General features: G+C 40.2%; 2 protein-coding genes across 2 annotated transcripts; both read right to left on the bottom strand.

Moving 5' to 3' along the window:
- Window positions 1-143: 143 nt before the first annotated feature.
- Window positions 144-8,330, bottom strand: LOC146580334 (ciliary neurotrophic factor-like). Its single transcript, XM_085266994.1, has 3 exons — window positions 7,967-8,330; window positions 7,187-7,498; window positions 144-3,552 (listed from the first exon to the last, which is right to left on the bottom strand). Exons 1-3 carry the CDS (start codon window positions 8,072-8,074, stop codon window positions 3,412-3,414), a joined length of 561 nt encoding a protein of 186 aa, XP_085123120.1. The 5' UTR covers window positions 8,075-8,330; the 3' UTR covers window positions 144-3,411.
- A 3,413-nt stretch (window positions 8,331-11,743) lies between these two features.
- Window positions 11,744-20,693, bottom strand: LOC146580333 (uncharacterized). Its single transcript, XM_085266993.1, has 11 exons — window positions 20,020-20,693; window positions 19,791-19,822; window positions 19,562-19,690; window positions 19,408-19,444; window positions 19,219-19,302; window positions 18,947-19,108; window positions 17,700-17,744; window positions 16,909-16,987; window positions 16,702-16,816; window positions 16,444-16,543; window positions 11,744-14,284 (listed from the first exon to the last, which is right to left on the bottom strand). Exons 1-11 carry the CDS (start codon window positions 20,349-20,351, stop codon window positions 13,363-13,365), a joined length of 2,037 nt encoding a protein of 678 aa, XP_085123119.1. The 5' UTR covers window positions 20,352-20,693; the 3' UTR covers window positions 11,744-13,362.
- Window positions 20,694-21,585: the final 892 nt, after the last annotated feature.

Genomic DNA, 21,585 nt, shown 5'->3' with positions numbered 1-21,585 from the left:
AATGAAAGACTTACTTGTTTCCCCTGCTAGTGAATGTTTAATATGTTTAATACGCCACTTAAATAATTACAATACTTTGAAACTCATTTTCTCACTCAAAAACGAACGATTTCAGAAAATTTCAGAAAACACGAGACAAAGTACACGTTACATAAGGCTTTATTAACAATTTTATCTTTGGTTTGCATATATGGATGAATGAAGCAGGACAAAGAGGTCACGTATCATTTATCATTTTGTAGCAATCCTGAATGTTGCTGTATACATATTCACATCATATAATGATAATATATGATTTAACTGCATGTTTTTCTCTTGTTTTGTTTTTTACACAGTTGCGCTGTGTGTGTGATCTGAAAACATTGGCTGTGAGCATTGATAAAACTGTTTTGATGTTTGGTGTTGTCAAGAGTCGGAGATTTTGTGAATGTATTTTTAACAACTGGCTTTTGCACTTTTGAGATAAAAAGGTGGAAGGTTTCAAGAAATGTAGCTTCGCAAATGTGAAAAATCATTACATGCAATTCCCTAAGTGAAAACGCAAAGTCATTTTCTTCCTGCTTTTTTTTTTTTTTTTTGTTTCTCATGGAAACCAGTTATGGCTTCAGGATAAAAATGGTGGGTGGCATGGATCAGTTTACTTTTTGTGGAATATTTCTTCACGCTGCTTTAGCTCGGGATAAAATTGTGTCTGATAATCTTGAGAATCTGTGACCTGACCCCAAAAAAGACACAAAATGCTGCTGTGGCAAACTGATCATGGAAATCCTTTTATTCTGCATTGACCTTTTTCCCTCAGTTTCTATTTATTTTTGTGCTACAATATCCGAGAATTCAAATCTTTTTGAAAATGCATGCATTTTTGTGTTTGTATTCTTTTATGTCATGTAACAAAGTTTCTCAGCGTTCCCTAAGCACCATCCCTACAGGTGTTGATGTCCTGTAGTGAAATTCATCTTTAATGTAAGATTACTTGGCCTCAGTGAAAGTAAACACACAGTTTCTTTCTATGTTGAGTGATTTGTTGGTTACAAAGCAGGAAACAGTTTCGAATACAGTGTTGACTTTTTCACACTTTTTTTTTAAAGAGAAAGGACTAAAGTATCATAAAATATATTAAACAATGATGGGAAAGAGTAACATTGTACATTTTATGATAACTGCTTAATATATCAACAGATGTACAGTAAAATGACCTTTGACCTAATCTCAGCTGCAGCAGCATTACCTCTCTGTTATATACTGACGCTTAAGTATGCAACGTTTGTATGTAATAGCTTCATGGGTGCTATGCTGTGTGCATCACGACTTTCAGACATTGATTTTATTCAGAGAGAGGACACACTTGTCGACGAGCTTGTTACATTGTAGCATGTAGGTTGTGAGATGGTTGTGGCTTATATATCACATGGGAGAGGTCTTTGAACTCTTATGCTTTTTCTTCAATCATTCCCCCGACTTACACCACTACCGAACCTTCCTCTCTCTTACTTCACTAGACGTTACATGTCCTCAGGGTCATCCATGATCAGCAATTGTACTGCTCAAGCGATCTTAACAAGAACCTAAAACAAAGTGCGACTGGTTTAAAAAGCAAAGAAAAAGTAAACACAAAATTGAAATGATTTACCAATTATTACATATTATGTGACAAGTCTAAATCATATTTTTATTATCAGAGGTGGACAATTCATTTTCCTAAGAGGCTATTTGAAAAACTGTGACTGCAGTGGAGGTCCGCACCAAGCTTATAAAAAGATGAAATTGAGCAGAATGGAGTTAATCTTACTGGTGCAGCCTTTCACAACAGTCCCAGTTTCTCACAGGAGGTCTTTGGAAAATTAAGTGTCCACCCCTCATCTATACTAATGGTTTATTTTCTTGGCACCAAAACAGCTAGGAGATAACTATCCCTTGAGGGCTGCGTCAGGAAGGGGGCATGTTTGCTGGGTATGACCTGCTGTTAGGTCAGTAGTAACATTGACACAATTTCTGTCATTATGCTTCTGTATGCCACCAAAGTGGATTTTAAATAAACAGACAAGCCAGTTGTCCAGGGACTTTTCAGTTCCTAAAAATGGGGGTTGTGTATAAAAACGATCGTAATTTCTAAAAAGGTCAAGCAGTATTTTCATTAAAGCCCTGAAGTTAAAGCTGAAAACTGCATTAAAACCCTCCGTAGTGGTTTGCAAAGAAAAAAAATTAGACCGAAATGTGCAATTGTCTAAAAACCTAATCCTAAGTGCAGTTCATCATACTGTCTGCATGCCTCAGACTTGATGCCCTAGCCATGTTTATTATAGATATTTGATCTTTTACAGTGTGGCTTGAATTAACTTGTATCCAATGCCACAGCGACACGCTTGACATCAGAGTTCATAGGACACGACCCAGAAGACAAAGTAGAACCAATACCAACAAAAAACAAAGATTAAGATGAGCTTTTAATCTTCAATAAACATCCAGTTATTCATCACAGACATAAAAGAAAAGCATGGTCATCGGATATTCACCATACCGGCAAGTGTGCAAGTCACAGCTCATTCACTGCGTGAGCGTATACTGTGTCAGGCATTTTAGACTACAGTGAAATCGCTGCGTTTCAGAATGTTTGATAGTTTTGGTAACAGACAGTACGGCTCTACTGTAAAATATCCATCCGAGGGCAGGAGAGAAAAAAAAAAGTTTGAGAACCACTGGTCTAATAGTTCCAACTTGTGAACAGTGTAGCAGCAAATTCAAGTATAACAACAGGAGAGAACCTGGCGACCAAAGCAGCAAAACATGACACTTGATCATCACAGACTGTGCCAGCCCCATAAACATCCGATCGGCCAGCCTATACACGACAACATGAAATCTAATTTGGAATCGTTAGATGTGTTAGTAACGTGGTACATGAAAAAAAGCTGTTTAAATTAGTAAATGGCTACATATTTAGCTGCATGTCAGTCACAGTTTAACAGTCGTGTTTTTATGGTGTTAGTCTAGCAGTCAGATTTTGGAGTGTTAAGAACAGCAGGTAGTTAGTCATCAAAAGTAAATCTACTTAAATAAAATAAATTACGGTATACACAGCATACACAAAAAAGTCACTTTCAAACGCTCTTAAATGCCACTGCACAAAGCAAACTGATGGTTACACAAGTGTAAAGTCTGCACACTCTTTTTTTTTGTCCAAAGAACAGACAACTGTGGGAAACCAGAGGGCTCTTTAGCGCTTGCTGTGGAAATAGTAATGCCTAAGAAAAGCTGTTTACTTGGCTAAAGGAGCTTAGCTGGGATTTTATTTGAGTGTTCACAGAGTATATTCCACATCACCTTACAATTTTGAATTTGGAATACATCAAGGGGAAAGCTGGCTGCTGAATAAGCTCGTTCGTAGATGCCGATCGACTCTAACTAGGGAATTTAGGCCTCCTCTGCTCCTTCTCTCTCCGTGTGCAACACATGGAGAGTTTTCGCGGCATGATCAGACCAGTGGATCAGCTCCAGCAGCACTTGGTAGGTCCAGAGTTTGAACCCGAAAACTCCCCCAGAGCCGTCGGTTTCCTACACAGAAGAGAGCAAGACAGAGCAATAGATGTCTCTCATTAGGAGTGAGCCCTTGCATTCAAAATCTGCTAAGAAACTGTTTTGGCCTAATGAACATGTCCACACTTGGTGAAACTCATTTGGATTGTTTACTAAATAACTAATTAAAATTAATGCCGCCCTTTATATTTGACAATGACAATTTCACACACAAGCACTTAAATCACACATCCAATGGCTACAAAGTACCATTAGCATACATCTGAAGTTATCAACAACCAGATGACTTCACATTAAATATTTGGTGCTTCAATTCAGTTTTATATAGTGCCAAATCACAACAGGAGTCACTTTAAGGTGGTTTATATTATAAGGTGAAGACTTCAATAATCAGACGATCCCCTATGAGCATGCAGTTGGCAACCAAGGGAAGGAAAAACTCCCTTTTAACAGGAAGTAACCTCTAGCAGAACCAGTCTCAGGGAGGAGCGGCTATCTGCTGGGACCACATGGGACTGGATCTGCTGGATGTGAGGGGAGGAAGAAAGGACAGAGACACACTGTGGAAGAGAGCCACAGTGAGTGGAAAAAAGTGAATAAAGAATAAACAGTGGATTATGGGAAGCTTGCAGCAGCAATGGAGGATTCAGGGTCACCTGATGCAGCCCTAACTATATCCTTCATCAAAAAGGAAAGTTTTAGGCCTAATTTCTCAGCACTGGAGCCCCCCAGGGGTGTGTTCTGAGCCCCCTGCTGTACTCTTTGTACACATATGACTGTGTGGCCACTACCAGCTCCACCACCATCATCAAGTTTGCTGACGACACCGTCGTGGTGGGCCTGATCTCTGATAACAACGAGACGGCCTACCTGAAGGAGATTAGGAATCTGGAGAACTGGTGCCAGAGGAACAACCTCCTTCTAAACGTCAGTAAGACAAAGGAGCTGATAGTGGACTTCAGCACTAAGCAGGAGAGGAACTACCAGACCCCCGTCATCAACGAGTGCCCAGTGGAGAGAGTGGACAGCTTCAAATACCTCGGAGTTCACATCACGCAGGACCTGTCATGGTCCTGTCACATCAACACCGTGGTGAAAAAGGCCCGACAGCGTCTCTACCACCTCAGACGCTTGAGAGACTTCCAACTGCCCTCCAAGGTGCTCAGGAACTTTTACTCGTGCACCATAGAGAGCATCCTGGCGGGAAACATCTTAACCTGGTTCGGGAACAGCACCATGCAGGACAGACGAGCTCTACAGAGGGTTGTGCGGTCAGCTGAGCGCACCATCCGCTCCGAGCTCCCTGACCTGCACTCAATCTACAGCAGGCGGTGCCGGACCAAGGCCAGGAAGATGGTGAAGGACCTCAGCCATCCCAACAACAGACTGTTCTCTCTGCTGAGGTCAGGAAAGCGATTCCGCTCCCTGAAGACTAACACAGAGAGACTGAGGAGGAGCTTCTTCCCGCAGGCGATACGGTCTCTCAATCACACCACCACACAGTACTGACCCACACATATGGTTCTTACACACACACTGGACTTTCTGGACTTTGGTTTTGCACAACACTGGTCACTATATTCTTCATTTCCGGTTAATACTTGTACAGCTGCTGTTATTGTGTATATATTTATTTATATTTAGATTTCTTCATACATTCTTATATAGTTCTATATTGTGTATTTTGTTGTACAGTTATTTTATTTTCAACTTTAATTTATATATTTTATCTTATTCTTCCCAGTTAAATTTACCCTTCATTCTAATTTGTGTTGTACAGTTATTTCATTTTTAACCTTAATTTATATTTTATTCCTTCCTAGTTAAATTTACCCTTTTTAATTTTTCATATTTATTTCCTATCTTATTCATAGCCTTTTCCTTTTTTGTTTTCTTTAGGTCACGAGCAGTTGTCCAAGCATTTCACTACATATCGTACTGTGTATGACTGTGTACGTGACAAATAAAAATTTGAATTTGAATTTGAATTTTAAAAGTACAGAGGGTTTCTGTCTTCCTAATCCAAACTGGGAGCTGGTTCAACAGAAGAAGAGCCTGAAAGCTGAAGCCTCTGCCTCCCATTCTACTTTTAAATACTCTAGTAACACCAAGTAAGCCAGCAGTCTGGGAGAGAAGTGCTCTATTGGGGTGACCTACAGCCCTCTATTTTGTTCCCCACCAACCTGTGGGAGAAATATCCATCCGTTTAGTCTGTTGTCGATGTAAAAGGACAAATACAACCAGGGTTTTCTTGAACATTTCAGGGCCTGAACTAATGATTTGAACTGTTTGTAAACAGCGTTAGTCACATTCACACAAAAGCTGTAATTCATGTAATACAGGGTTTAGTCACAACCGTGCTGAGATTTTAGGTTTTCCATCTGATGAGAATGTAAAGTCAGAGCCTGGCTACTCTAAAATAAACTTTTTTTTTCGGGTTCTTAGTCAGATTTTGTGATGACTTTAAAATAAATGCATTTAAGCTCATAGATGTAGGTGTTGAAACTGAATTTTATCCACTTCAGGGGGTTTACTTGGTCAACCTGATGTCAAAGGGTTGAAATCAGTTACATGGAGAAAGCCAGGGACATAAAGACACATCATAATAAACCTTTACAGCATACTGCGCTGCATGCACGGTTTTAGTCTATATGATGCCACAAAGTTTAATTTTTAATCAGGGTTGTGTCGAACCATATCACATGCGATGATATCCATTTACATTCCCTAGAGTATAAATATAAATAAAGGAGACAAACCTGGGCATGTCTGACGCCGAGAGCTGTGCGTCAGCCTCCAGTGATGATGATTTAGTACCTAAAAAGGGAGCTACTGCAACAAGCCCAAACAAAACAGAAAACATCTGCTCCCACTGAAGGTGGAAATGACAAGCTTGGTTCACTACATTAGACAGAAACCACACTATTACTACCAAGCAATGAAGGAGGAGAGATGATCAGCTGGTGATGCGCCACCACACAGCGATCAGATGACTCGACGAGCATCGCTGGAGCGCTCACTAGCTGCACTCGATGCGTCAGGAAGAGCAGACAGTGGATGGAAATTACTGATGCGGTTACACGGCGGTGAAGGAGGGATTTAAGCAGCTGGTTAAAAAGCTTGAGCTGAGATACAACATCACAGGCAAAGCATATATTTTCAGTGTTATTATGTGATGATACTGTGCTGCTCCTGCAGAGTTAGAGGGAGCAGAGGGTTCACACTGGATCTCAGTGTGAAGAAGTTATTTTATACATTAGTTAAAATTTCCGGGGAAAACTCTACCTAAGCTACTTCTGAGCTCACATTTTCCTGTCCTTCGTCACTGCTATTGCACTATAATGCAACTGCTGCTGGCACCTGTTTCCATAGATTCACACTTCACAATAAGGAAGTGTGTCAGCTCACTGGAAAAGGGTGAAAAATGCTGCTAGGTTGCAAGTATCAATAAAACGTTCTTCGGTATTTTCCCCTAGATTGTCAGAAATCTCCCAAACGTTCTTGAAATATTGTGATATATTTTGAGGCCGTATTGCCCACCGCCACTTTTAATGTGTTATGGGCTGTGGACAGTTGTGAGTGTCACCATAATAGAGGAAAGGCCACAAGGACATGACTAACTACAAAACCCCCGAAACGGCACCTCATTTACCTCATTACACTGATTATCAGGGGTAACCTCCAGGTTGGTGCCGTCAGTCTCCACCAAACCTTTGGTGCTGTAGAGCAAGTGTTCCAGTCGGGCTCGCACGTTCTTCCTCATGGACTCGTACTCATCCTCCAGCTTGCCCCACTCCTCCTCTTCCTTCTGGATAACACGGTGGAGCAGCCCGAGGCACTGTCGCAGAGCAGAGTGCAGCAAGTGCACCTGCTCCTCCGTGCTGGGCTCCTCAGATTCTGGGGACGCGGACACGAGGCGCTTCCCATCTGGGGTGTAGCTGGACAGGAAGGTCTCCCTCTCCGTCTGAAAAGATAAATAAATATAAATTTGTCCCACTCCGATGCAAACAGGTCACTTACCTTGCACCCTTTAATCTCATTTTAGTATAAGTCTATTTCAGGGACCAAGAGATAACCATTGATTAAACTGATCGGTTAAGAGCTTTTCTAAAAGGATGGATGGCAGCAGGGGAAAAAAAAATCCAATACAATCTATCCATTAGGTTCCCCTTGGGAAATTGAGTGGTGGAGGTGGAGGGTATTTTTTAGTGTAATTACCCCCCTCCCTCCAGTATCTGCTCCAAAGACAAACTAGTCAGCGTTAAATCCTGCTGTGAAAGACAGACACAGTCCAAAAGCGACAGGTAGCAAGCTGCCTGGATACTGAAACACTACGGCTTTAAAGAAAGCTCCAAATAACTGGGAGGGGAGCGTCCCAGACAGAATGACCCGCATGAGCTAAGCAGAAAGAGTGGCTACTCTGATCACTCACGTATAGCCGGAGCAGACTGGTACACTCATGGTGCAGTAGCCGGGCAAGAGCCACCGCTTGTCCCGTCAGCGACCGGCCAGCTATCGGCTGCTCCTCCTGCTCTGCCATTTGCTCTCAGCCGTGTTTATGTCAAAGGTGGGCTAGCAGCGAGCGGGGCGCAGACCGACCGACAGGAGCAGAAACAGTCCCCCTCCCCTCTGGCAGCGAAACTACGCCGTGTGGCTGTTTCTGGATACTTTTGCGGTCCGAACACGAGCCGGAGATGCACGCGGGGGGACAGCCAGTGGAGCCCGATTGTGCGGGTGCTCATTTGGCATGTTCACCAACAAGAGGGGATGTAATTGGTTCCGCCAGCCACGATGTGCGTGTCTGTGCGCGTGTGTGTGGTGGGGTGTACAGAAAACGTCACCATGCGGCCCACCCACCCTTCCACGCATAATAAAAACTCTGTTTATTGGAATAGCTTTCCCCCCCCCTTCTCTCCAGCAGCTGTAAACAACGATGGAAAACTACATAGGTTTATTGTATAAGTAAAAAAAGAGAACAAGTTTATTTTTGTTCAATGCATTGCTTGTTTAATTTTTTATAGTTTTTATTAAAAGGCCAAGGCTAACAATTAATTTTGCAATGCGCTGGAGATGTGTGGGAAAGTATATCTCAATTAATGTTTAACGTGGACCCATTTTATTTTCCTTATTTTGTGTCTACACACAGCTTTGTGCAAAAAGTCTAGCGCTACCCTTCATTTCTTTATATTTTACTTCTTGTGATTTATTTTTGAAGTGGTCTTAAATAATAGTTTTTTAGGGTTTCTGTAGGTCTGTCAAAGTTTTTCTTTGGACATTAGCTGCTGTGTCCTTGTGCCTGACCATTTTCAGAGGAATGTTTTTTGCTTTTTCAACCATTTACACCGACCTATTAATCATTCAACCATATAAACGCACCTAACTCAAAGGGATGAACCAGTGTTGTGTCTACACGTGACAGAAAACTTAGCAGAGGACCAGTTTTAAATTGCAAAATTTCCCCTAATTTCTTGAAGTGACAAAAAATGCCAAAGATAACACAGTTTTAACACATGTTTTTGTTTACTTTTTCTGTTTTCACAGCTTAAGGATGTCTTGTTTTACTTGCACGGAGAGCTCCTTTGACTGCATGTTGGACAATCTTCGAAATGCAAACACTACACAGTCACCTCAGATCAAGTCCAGGCCTTTTATCTGCCTAATTGATAATGACATAATGAAGGATTTGCCCACACCTGCCCATTAAATAGCCTTTGAGTCAATGTCCACTTACTTTTGGTCCCTTTCGAAAGAGGGTGGCACATGTTAAGGAGCTGAAACTTCTAAACCCTTCATCCAATTCAAATGAAAGCTGACATTCTACACAATATGTCCATGTCCATCATAGAATTATAATTGGAATATGTTTCAGTAAACAGATAACAAAACAAAACAAAACTTGAGGCAGTGTCCAAATATATATTGACCTAGCTGTATATGCTGTATTACCATGCACATTTGGATATTTCAATAAATCGCTGCACCTATTTCCCATTTTCTTTCACTGTGACGGTGGTTGATGAACATATTAAACACAACCAGAGTTAAACAATGAAGTCAGGGTATGAAAATCTCTGGCTACAGACTGCACTAAACACAGTATGATGTCAAAAAGAGTGGATATGCCTAACATCTAATATCTGAGACACACAGCTTTGGCTGTGAGCACAGAGGCCCCACCCACCTAGTATTGAAACCTTCTGTTTGTAAGGGATAGCCTATCAGGAGAACGTTGGCTTAAAGGGAGTGGGCCTTAAAAGGAAAGAACGCTAATTTCAGGCTCTAAGTTAACTGAGAGGTTGACCTAAGACCCAGTATAAGGAAATTATTTATTTTATTTCATTTTATTTTTCAAATGAAAATTCATTCAAAACTAATCTGACAGAGATCAGAAGAAAGCCAGAAATATGCAGAATAGAATAGAATAGAATAGCTCTTTATCGTCATTGTACATGTACAACAACATTGTGGGTACTCCACACAAACTGTACAGGACATATAAATAGTAAGACAACACGAATAAATAACAAACAAGAGTAATATATACAAAACAAGAGAAAGGCACACATTAAAAGGACAAGTTGCAAAGTGCTTGAATACATTTGCTAATGAGCAAAACCCTTTAAAATATAGATATTCCTATTCCTACGACCACCTGGATGGATGATTTAAAGATTTCTGACCTGTGTGACAGCTCATACCTCTGAGCAAAAAACTACTCCAATAGAGTCAGAAGAATATACTTAAGCAGTTAGAAATTATCATAAAAAGAACACCCCAAGTTTTCACTATAATATGCTAAGCCAATGCTCTACTCTGCTAGTCTCTAGGTATCAATGCATAAAATTATTTGTTAAAACAGAAATGAAAATGAACATAAATAAAATGTATTGCACAATGTGTCCACCAGGGGAAGCACTAGCAAGGAAGAAGCCATACCAAGAAGGAGTGCCTTAAAGTGGGGAAGAAATTCTGACTTTGAGAATCTTTTAAATTAACAATCAATTCAACAGAGGTACATCTAATTGATTCCAGAAGTGTCACAATTAGTGAAACGGTGACCACCTGACTACAGTTGATGTGTATTCACACTGTAAACCGTAAAGTTGCTATGTTGGTCATTTTAAACCACTTCAAAGTCACTTTAAATCTCAATTGTAAATTTTAGACTGTTATTAACCCCTTTACCCCAAAGTGTATATTTGCTCCCCTTACCTCAGTCTCAAAGTGTATATATATTTATTCTTCTTATTCTTACTCTTGCTATATTTATTGTTGTTCTTTTGCAATGTATGGAAATGGAGCCTCGTCATCTCGTCTCTCTATATACTGAACTGTATATAGCAGAGATGACAATAAAGTTTACTTTGACTTGACATGTAGTGAAAACATTTTGTCTCTGGTTCATCAGTATTCCTGCTACAATTGACTCCAAGCAACTCACAGAAGTCAAGAGATGGCTGCAAAAAGATTTCCAGTTCACTGGACATCCCACAGAGTTCAGTTAAATCCATCTTTAAGAAATGGAAGAAGTATATCACTTAGTCTAAAGCTGCATAGATCTGGCCATCACTCACAAACTAAATAAGAGAGGCCACCAATACACCTGTGACACACTGAAAGAGCTTCAGTGGATCTGATGGGAAAGAGTGTACATATTAGAACTGTCTGCCAGGGTGGGAGAGTGATAAAGAAAAAACTGAAAAAAGCTTGCATGAAATCTTGCCTGGAATTCATTCAAAGGGATGTCGGAGACTCTGAAGTTAATTGGAAGAGGGTTCTTTGGTCAGATCCTGGAGGATACTCTATATCCACAGGAGAACTACGACTGGAGAGAAGATATATTTTCTAGCCTGGTTCTCAATCCAATCAGGAAGTTGTGGCTGCACTTCAAAAGTGTGCCCGATCCCTGAGCAACCTAGCAACACAGACTCTTAGCAATCTTTCCTAGTTTTGTATTTATACTATCTTTCTATATACAACTTGATTCTCATTTGCATTTTATTCCTTTAAAGACCAGGCGCATTAGAGCCCAACTGTCCAGAGGTTGAATTAGTGCTTTAAAGTGCCATATTTATATTACAATTTTGTCATGTAAATATCACAAAACAGTGCATTAAGATCACACTTCTGCAAAGACTGCCAGACAAGAGAGGCTAAGGAGAAGAAAGAAATGTGAAGTATATCACATCAATGACATGTGACACATAAAGAGTTGAGAACAGATTTATTTTTAATAATTATTCTGAACACATTCTGAACTTATCTTGTATGTTTAATATTAGCAACATACAGAGGTTTATATAATTTGTATCATATTACAGTGGTTTGATAAAACCACACAAAAATTATCAAATTAATTTCAGAGGGAACATATTTTCCTAACATGATACTACTGCCTGTGAAGAACGTGAAGATTTGGAAAAACAGTTTATTTCCCAAGTGTGATGCTCCTGGTTTACTGAAATATAATGAAGCACAGAAAGCAACTTAAATCTTTTCTTTACAAACTGCAACATATGAGAAGGAAGAGGAGCAAGAGAAGAACAAACGTAGGTGGTTTTCAGAGTTGTCACAGTGGCTGGGCCACTAGAACAGAAACATTTATACACTACAGCATCAGCTTACATTGTGGACCACATACAGTTCACTTTGATCTCAAATAACAAGATCAGGGAAACTCCACCAGTCTTTTTACTTTTTTACTGTGAAATGTAAAAAAAAATTCTATTACTTAATTACTTTGGTGTAGAATGAATGGCAATGAGGGATATTTTTGTTAATAGGAACAGCTGTTTACCTGATGAAAGAGTTAATAGTTACAAATCTAAGCACTCCTTCACATTTTCCAAAGCTACACCGGAGTCTTTCCCAGGCCGATTCTGGCCTTGTGTTTATAACCCACTGTCCTACTATTTCAACTCACGAGGACTGGAGTGAGACATATGTTAACAGATTTGAACTCAGTTACATCAGTACAAGGTGGAATCGAAATGTGCTGGCTTTGACATCAGCCTCATCAGATCCTTATGAAGTGCCGGGTCTCTTCCTGGGGTCCTGTCACTTTGACATCAGTCCCTGGAAGTCCTGTTCAGACCACTTGAACTTGTGCATTTATGTATCGAGATAGTGTTAAAATGAGAAAAAGATGAAGGTGGTGAGTGACGACTGTATTATTCAGGTTGTTTAAGCTGAATATTTTCCCTCAGATGCCTCCAGATGATTTCTTTTTTTCCCATGTAGGAAGAATTTATGGTGCACAACTCCATGAATGTCCAAACCCCATGCCTGAGACTCTCCAAATACAAATGGTCACAATGGGCCTTTCAAGGAGCGATCCAAGCTCAGCCTCACAGTGATTTGTAAGGTTTTGCCCTTAAAAGGACAAGCAACCAAACTGAAATCAGGTATGGTTGTTTTTTATAGTTTGAGGATTAATTGCACCTTGTAATTCTCATTAGTTCACCATTCAAAAGGACACACATCAACACAACAGGAATACTACAGGGAAATACAAATAAGCTGTGATCTTCTTGTGCATAACCAACAATCATTTGATCTCGAAATTACATGACAAACTCCAAAATTTATAAAATATTAGGTGGTCAAAAAGTATGTAATCCATTGTATTAATTTAAAAAAACAACAACTCCCTGATACAAAGTAGCTCTGTACTGAAAGTGACTGTATATAGATCACAAAGACAGCTTCTATTATTTTAAATATCCATCATGTATGCATTTCAAGTGTTTCAGTGTTTTATTGGAATAAAATGTGCGTTTCCTTCATAAACATAAAGTCGCCCTTCAGTTCATTTCGCCCTCTTTACATCTAGATCAAACTGTCTCCACCTACATCTGCACACTGTGACATCCGCTCTCCCTCCCTCTCCCAAACAGTGCCTTCATTTTCCTTCCTCCTCTCCGCGTTACCCCCCCACATCATTTCCCCTACATCCTGTCCGCCCCCTGCCACCACCACCCTTTCCCACAGATCACCCTCTCCGCAAATTTGCGCATCCACGTCCCCCTCCCTCCCCCAGTGCACGGCCTGCTGGGGAGCCACAGATGCTGTGGAGGCCAGGGTGGTGACGGAGCTCAGGGTGAGGAGTGTGCTCTGGGGTTCCACACAAGCCACGGATGTGACTGCACTAACTGGAAGAGTGGAGAGCTGGATGAGCTGAGGGTAGCTGGTGCTGGAGAAGTGCATCAAGGTTGGGCCCTGCTGCTGATGTGAAACTTGCACCATGCGGGGCAGTTGGAGAAACTGTCCTTGAGATACATCCTGTTCAGACTGTGGAGCAACTGGGAGCACCACCTGCTGCAGTGGAGTGAGCCCACCGCTTGCCGCTTCCTGGCTCTCCTGACTCTTTTGGTCCTTGTGGCTCTGCTGGCTAACAGACGGCTGCACAGGCTTAGTGAGTAGTGGAGTTGTCTCGAGGACCGGGGTGGTAGTGCTTATTACTGAGCAACTCTGCTGGCTGACAGAAGGCTGCTCAGGCTGGATGACTGCTGGAAGAGTCTCGAGGACTGGGGTGGGTGTGCTTATTACTTCTCCTCCGTTGGCTGCTAAAGCTTCTGCTATGAGCACCTCAGGGTGGGTCTTGGCTTTATGGGCAACAACAGAGTCCTTTTTCTCAAACTTTTTTCCACAAATGGAGCAAGAGAACTGGTAGGAGGCTTCTGCGTCATGCTTCTTCATGTGCCAGTTCAAGGAGGCCTTCTGACGGCAGGTGAAGCCGCAGATTTCACACCTGCCACAAGATGGAGACAAAAAACAGCTTAAGGTCTGAACGCACACTGAGATCAAGCCTCACTTAAGACACTTTAGTTTTAGTTGATTTTTTTCCTGAATCAGTGAGAGAAGTTTTATGTATTTTAATTAAAATTAGAGTAGAATAAATTCCAGTACATTCCCTCACTGACCAAATGTTGCAGAGTGAATAGGAAAAATATTTCAGACCTTCCACTGGAAAGATGTCAAATTTAAGTATAAACAAGTATTGTTGGAACAGGGTTGGAGAACCTTTATGGAAATGTGTGCAAGACCTCGATTTCTCTTGCAGAGAATGAGCGAGAAGAAAAGTTTGTTGTACTTCTGAATTTCTGAAAAGATTTCTTTTTGGAGAATTAAGTTAAACAGGTCATTTATTTGCTGGGATGTGGACTATTGTGTGGAACAGGAAGAGCAGTTCATTTTTTTAAAGGCATGGATTTTATTACAATTTAAAAAAAATCAGCATTTAAGATCAACATTTTGTATCAGCAAAATATGTAAAAACAAGAAATGTCACAATCATAATGTTTGATTGTTACTGTCATTGACACTGCCTTATAAAGAGTGCTTCCTTTTGGGAATGACTCAGCAAAAAACCAAGACAGAGTTAAGCAACTTTAGTAACACAGGTCTACACATTTCTTTTGTTCATTTGGCCATATGATTAAACAAAATGTATTTTAAGTTTAAGCAATTGAACCATACTTGAAAAATTAAAAATTGTTCTAATATATTCCTATATTTGTATTTGATTTTTTGTTTGTTTGTTTTTGGGTGGGAGGCCAAAATCTCCTTGATGGATGCATAACATTTTTAATATGCGAGATAAACCCTAATTTATACAAACCTGACCTATGACCTTTAAGGTAAAAATCATGTGTGAAATTGACCAACATACCGATACTCATGTTTATAGCAACCGATAAAAGACAATTAAAGAAGTAGAGATTAGACAAGAAAAAACACCTTCAACCATGCTGTGAGTGATGTTGCATAGTTTCACCAAGCCGGGGCGATCGTGGCTCAAGAGTTGGGAGTTCGCCTTGTACTCGGAAGGTTGCCGGTTCGAGCCCCGGCTTGGACAGTCTCCGTCGTTGTGTCCTTGGGCGAGACACTTCACCCATTGCCTACTGGTGGTGGTCAGAGGGCCCGGTGGCGCCAGTGTCCGGCAGCCTCGCCTCTGTCAGTGCGCCCCAGGGCGGCTGTGGCTACAATGTAGCTTGCCATCACCAGTGTGTGAATGGGTGGATGACTGGATATGTAAAGCGCTTTGGGGTCCTTAGGGACTAGTAAAGCGCTATATAAATACAGGCCATTTACCATAGTTTCACCACCTGAGGCCACTCTACACCTTCCCTTATATCTTACTAAGGACTCTCAAATAACTGACAATAACAAATGTTACAAAAATCTGTTTATATCTTGTGTCTGAAAAAATATCAGCCAGTACAATGTGGTTTTAAATCACCAAACATTGATACCCTTCTTAAAACGTCTACATCAGTTGGGCTCTAATGTGTAACGTTACAAAATAAAAAACTAAATAAAGTATAATTTTCCTAGAATTTTATTTACCACACTGTACCAGTAAACTTTGCACTCTGTTCCCTGCTGAGAAAAGAAAAAGGGTTTCAGGGAGCCTTAGGGAGAAATTAAAATCCTTTTGAGTGACGTTTAAATAAATGAATACTGTATCACTAAGATGATCAGCTGAAAAAAAGCTATCGCACTAATGATTAAATCATTATCTAATAAGAAACAATAATAATCCAACCTCTCCCATCCGCTGATACATTGTTTGTAAAGAGGAGTTGAAACGTTTTCATTCAACTGAAACGAGTCAGCAGTATATTCTGCATGTGTAATACAAACACTTGTGTGACGTGTTTATACTAGCGAGTGCTATGACATAGATGACTTTGATGTCACTTGATGTCATTTGTCTGCCAAAAATTCTTGTAGCTAATTTTAAGACATGTGATCCCACAGTCGGGTTATACAAGATTTTTCTTGAAAAAGACGTGCTTCCTTCTTTTGTTACTGGAACTTATGTCAGACACTCAGACGTGACTGTTTGTTTTTCATTTCATTTCTTCCTTGTTTACTTGTGTTACATTATCAGATGTATAAACTCACTGTATTGGCTTCTCTCCTGTGTGGATCATCCTGTGCACAGCCAGATTATGGGAGCTCTTGAAGGCCCGAGCACAATACTCACAGATGTAGTCCCTCTGATCTGAGAGAAACATGTGAAGAAGACAAGAACACTAAGTATGGAAAAAAAAAGAATGTAATTGAGTTTTAAATGAAACATCTTTTTGCTTTGTGGGTACATCTTTTTCCTAGTCTAATGAAAATTGTTACCAGCATTGAGTATAAACATCTTTGTATCACCTGTGTGATGTTTAGCGTGGCGCAGCAGCTGCTTCTGCAGGCGAAACAAGCGCCCACATGAGGGGTGATCACACACGTACTTCTTTTTTAACAAGTGCTGGTACTTTATATGATGCTGAAATCGAGAGATGAGGAGAAATGAAACTGGTTAAAAGGCAAACATCACAGAGTAATCGATCCATTTCAGTTCCCCTGGTGACAGCAGACCTGTAGATAGCGTGGGTGGGCCAAAACAGTACCGCAGCCCTCTATTTCACAGCGGACATACTGCACCGGTGGCTTTTTCCTGTGAAGATGGGAAAAAAGAAATGTATAATCAACAAGGCTTTAAAGAAAATCCCGTCCTGTCTGGCGGCTTTTGCAATCAGAATTATGATCTAAATGCACTGTGGTGCCAAACATATTTTGCTTTTGCTCTACTTGTTCATGTGAAACTTTTGTCTGTTTACTTATTCATTTTATATTTGTGTTACTTCAGTTATTACTTTATATGTTGTATAGTATGATGATGTATGAGGCAGGACAGGAAGGAAAAATTATTTTTTTACAAAGAAGGGGGAGGGGGGTATGATGAAGAAAAAAACAAACACACAGCACCTGTAACACACAAATTAGAAAATACACAGATATATAAATCAACAATCCTCTTACAGTGTGTGTGTGAGAGACAGAGCGAGAGTGTGTAGGAATGCCTGTGTCTTTGTCATAAATGTACTTGATAATGGGGGAGGGAAGCCACAACAATGCACCCCAGGACCCACAAGCAGACATAGTGGCTCAACCGCACCATCTGCAGTGCCCCCAAGAGTTTGAATGGGGCCACTGCAGCAGGCCCACTCACCAGCCTATGGGTAATGCACCTGCCCCCCTAGGTATGTATGTGTGTGGTGGTATGTTATGAACTGTAATGACTAGAGTAATTAAAAAGGACGCTCTTTTAAAAAAAATAACAACATCAACAAAAAAAAAGCACTAGGGAGTTATAACGAACACTTTACCTTCGTTTTGGCTGCCGAGGGGATCTATCATCTCGTTTACCTCGTCTACAGTGAAAAAAGGAAGAAGAGAGATTTAGATTCAAAACAGATTTCAGATTTGGCTTTAAATGAATTCAGATTTCTATGATAAAAATCAGTAATGCGTTTTACTGTTAACAATCCCACTCTTGAGTTGTTTAACTTTCACGAACATGAGAACTAGAGAGACGAAACCAAAACCTACAACGTGACTCGCTGTGGAAAGAATGCTTTCCACTGGCATGGTCACTGAAACTACGTCAGTGAGCTTTCTTCAACCCCTTAACATCTACATCAGTTATGAGTTAGTTATATTAGTCAAGTCAGTTTATTTCGATAACACAATTAAAACAAACTCAGCTGACCAAAGTGTATAATAAATTCAAAATATACAATACACACAGTCACTAAATCAACAATAAAATACACAATCTATATGCTATATTGTCAATTAATCTCAACGAATCCCTCTTTTAGTCAGCCTCAATAACAATGCACATTTCTAAACAAAAAACAACAACAACAACAAAATAAAACAACCTGTGTGTGTGATATGATTTGAATGTTTAGATTGAAATCCATCCGACCCTTGAAACTCAGATTGGTTTAAAATCCAATCCAGAATATTAAGCCAAATGTGAAACACACTTCAAACGGGTTACTGCCCCAAACAACTGAAGCAAAATTGGCTACAGCTCATTACCCTATAAGCTATTAAATAAGCAAAACTGAGAATAATTCTATAAAAGCTGTACAATCTAAAAATCTAAACCAAACTGTCCGACACTCAAATTCGTAATGTCGGATGACCCCCAGACCCCTACTCAGTGTGTAGTTCTACTGCTGGGACTTTCTTTAACTCAAACTTTCTTAAAAGCTAAAGAGTCTTCATTTCAGATCACACAGTCTCACACAAAAAGGCATGTGCTTGGGTGTTTGATTTAAAAAACAAACAAAAGCAAAAATAAAGCAAACGAACTAAAAAGCGTGTTCACACTCATATCTCGGCTAACTGATGTGACAGAAATCAGGGTGCTTTATTTGTCTTTATTGGCCTTTTGATAAGTAAAAAATGCTATATCTTAGTAAGTGAACCACAGCTGATAAATTCTTGTAATTTTTCCTTTACTTTCTTTTTTTTTTTGGGACCAAAACAAGGTGCCAAAAATTCTCACATGGGCAAAACCCCCCCTCTATTATCTTTTGGTTTACTATCATCTCCTACTTACTTCCTGACTGGCTCAGGATCAGTGCCAGTGACTCCATCTTGACCCTGAGCTACATTCCTGGTGGTTTCTTCCTTTTTAATGCCACAATCTTCTTCCTCCTTCTCTGACTCTTCTTTCTTGAATTCATTGTGTTGTGATGTTGTGTGGCGCTTTGATTTATTCCTAAACAGAGGGGAAAAATAAAGAAAAAAGAGCAAATTTTACCACTAATGTGCTTAATCTGATGTGAAGTAAATTGCACGATCGGTGATCAGGTAGCATAATCGACGTACGTCTTTGTCTCAGTTTTGACAAGGTCATTTGGATCATCTCTTAATGCAAGGTCCTCCTTGAGAGCCACATCTGGATCTGCAACGCTAATAGGGACATTAACACGACACTGGACATGTTGAATTTCACAGTACCGCTGGTAACATCCTCCCTCGTTCCCTCTGATGTGCTTTTGATAAGTTATCACTCACCTGCCATTGCTTTCTTTCACAGAACCAGTGTCCCTCACTGAAAAAAACCACACACGTCTGTCAGTTTATTTTGAGTTGCTTGCACTTTCATTTCAAGATATTCACACAGTTCAACAAGTGCACAACAAAAAGGATGCAAGGGGTCTTCTCTTACCACATGAAAACGCCCCTGACTCAGCTTCGAGCTTGCATGTTGCTGCTGATGTGTGTGAGGCTCTGGTTGAAGGTTTCCCCCCACCTTTTCTAGTTTTGGGAAGCTTTGGTCCAATTGTTTTTGTGGATGCTGGGGAAATAAATGTGAACATGGGTTAATAACACACTTGTTAAGTGGTAAAAGGTAAAATGACTGCTTGCAGATGAACGGATTCACATATGTGCATTACCCCGACTGGCTGTTGGTTTCTTTATTGCACTTCTGCAAGAAAGAAAGTTAAGAATCAACACATTTAAAGGTTTAGTTTTATTTTATTTATTTTTTGTATGCAGTAAATACACAGTTTTAAGAAGTCCCACCGAAATAACACTTCTGAGGTGTAAACAAACTTGTTGTCAAGGATGTGTCTAGCTTCTTCAAATAGTTTCGTCCATCAAAGTAGCAGCGCACGCACTTACTGTATGACAGGTGTGTTTCTGGTGCGTGATCCTGCAGGTCGACTGCGTGCGTCCCCTGAACTGGTCGCTTTTTTCTTGCATGTGATATTTCTGGACTCGCAGGTCGTACCAGCTCCAGCTTCCCTTGATCGTAACACACGCACAGAGCCTGAGGTGACGGAACGAGTCTCACCGGAGTCCGGGAAGAACAAGGATGTTTTTGTCCGCCTTTTGCTTCTGGCTCTACCGCAGGAGGGCTCACTCGAGTCCGCGGATGGTTTTGAGGCCGCTGTCGACTCTGCGGTCCGAGTTCCAGGACCAGTGCCTGAAACCTCGCCTTTCCCAGACTCCATTTCGCTCTTACAGTTATAGCCTTTACCGACTTTAGTGATTACTTAAGTCTAGTTACTTATGAGCGTTCACAATGAAGGCCCACCATACAAGGCCAGAGCCAGCCCAAGTTTCGTTAGCCTGGCCAACGATCAATTTTTGTGCCACTGCATAAATAGCAAAATAGATTATTTAAAATATATAAGTTTAATGACGCATATTATTTTAGAAATATCCAGTATTATTTAGTTCTTAAAGCTATAGCATACCTCATATTTGTTTGACCGGGAGTACCCTCGAATGAGGTACGTCTCCTTTAAGAGTAACAGCGGCAGACGAGCCAGTATGACAACGTCAGTTTTGGACTGACCGGCTTCCATACTGATGAGGGCGGACGTGTATGGGAAAGGTAGTTTTGGAATGTAACATACAGTTTGGGTTGTGTAACAACAACAACAACACAAAATACATCAGTTAACCATATATTGTATTTTATGAATATTTTATAACTCATTATCTTTTATTATTTGGGTTACATTGTGTATTCCCTAATAACTAAATAATAGACAGTTATATTTAAAAAATGAATTAAAAAGATATATTTTTTTAAATTCTTTTTTTTTTATAGCAGGCTAAAGCGGCTTTAGCTGAACCCTAAACAATGAACAAGTAGCTTTCACATATCACGCAGTTTGTATGAAAAACTTGATAAAGGTAGGTGTGACTGTGTCACTGATCATAATTCATGATATTTTCTGCATGGTGGATGAAATGATAAAGAAAGGATCCGCTCCACAAACAAATACGTGAGAAATGTGTTATTATTAGCTGTGGCACAGCCATGTGAGAGGAGTGGCTGGGAAAATGCAGAAAGTTCCTTGTTTTATTACAACTGTCCTTTGTTTTAGTCAGTTACCATAATTGGCTTGGTTATGTTGCAACCAACTACAAGAAATGTGAAGTTGCTTGTTTAACAGGTTTGAACACAGAGGAACATCTGACTGCAGTCAGTTGATGAAACTTGGCACAGAAGTGATTTTTTAAAATTTCATAACTTTCCAACAAACCATGTTTCATATGAACTTTGTAGAAACCCCAAACTCACTTAGATATCTAATAATATGCATAAATTGGTTTATTATACACTGATTATCCATATTATCACCTATCTAGAACCGTGTTCAGTAAAAACAGCTTTGAGTCTTTAAAGCATGGACATAACATGCTTAGGGGATGTTGGCAGTAGATGACTTGGGT

This window comes from Mchenga conophoros, linkage group LG3, assembly GCF_057382185.1.
Source record: "Mchenga conophoros isolate Kocher_MC1m ecotype Shallow Benthic linkage group LG3, M_conophoros_male_GT1.1, whole genome shotgun sequence".
In the NCBI taxonomy this organism is placed as follows: Eukaryota; Metazoa; Chordata; class Actinopteri; order Cichliformes; family Cichlidae; genus Mchenga; species Mchenga conophoros.
This window is presented reverse-complemented; position numbering and strand designations above follow the sequence as displayed.

Coding starts and splice junctions, on each gene's coding strand:
- LOC146580334 (XM_085266994.1), bottom strand. CDS start 8,074: ATGGCAGAGCAGGAGGAGCAGCCGATAGCTGGCCGGTCGCTGACGGGA. Junction 7,499..7,966: donor CCAGTCTGCTCCGGCTATAC/GTGAGTGATCAG, acceptor TTATCTTTTCAG/ACGGAGAGGGAGACCTTCCT. Junction 3,553..7,186: donor CTGATAATCAGTGTAATGAG/GTAAATGAGGTG, acceptor TCTTCTGTGTAG/GAAACCGACGGCTCTGGGGG.
- LOC146580333 (XM_085266993.1), bottom strand. CDS start 20,351: ATGGAGTCTGGGAAAGGCGAGGTTTCAGGCACTGGTCCTGGAACTCGG. Junction 19,823..20,019: donor AGAAACACACCTGTCATACA/GTAAGTGCGTGC, acceptor TCTTTCTTGCAG/AAGTGCAATAAAGAAACCAA. Junction 16,988..17,699: donor CCTCGGCAGCCAAAACGAAG/GTAAAGTGTTCG, acceptor CCATCTTCACAG/GAAAAAGCCACCGGTGCAGT.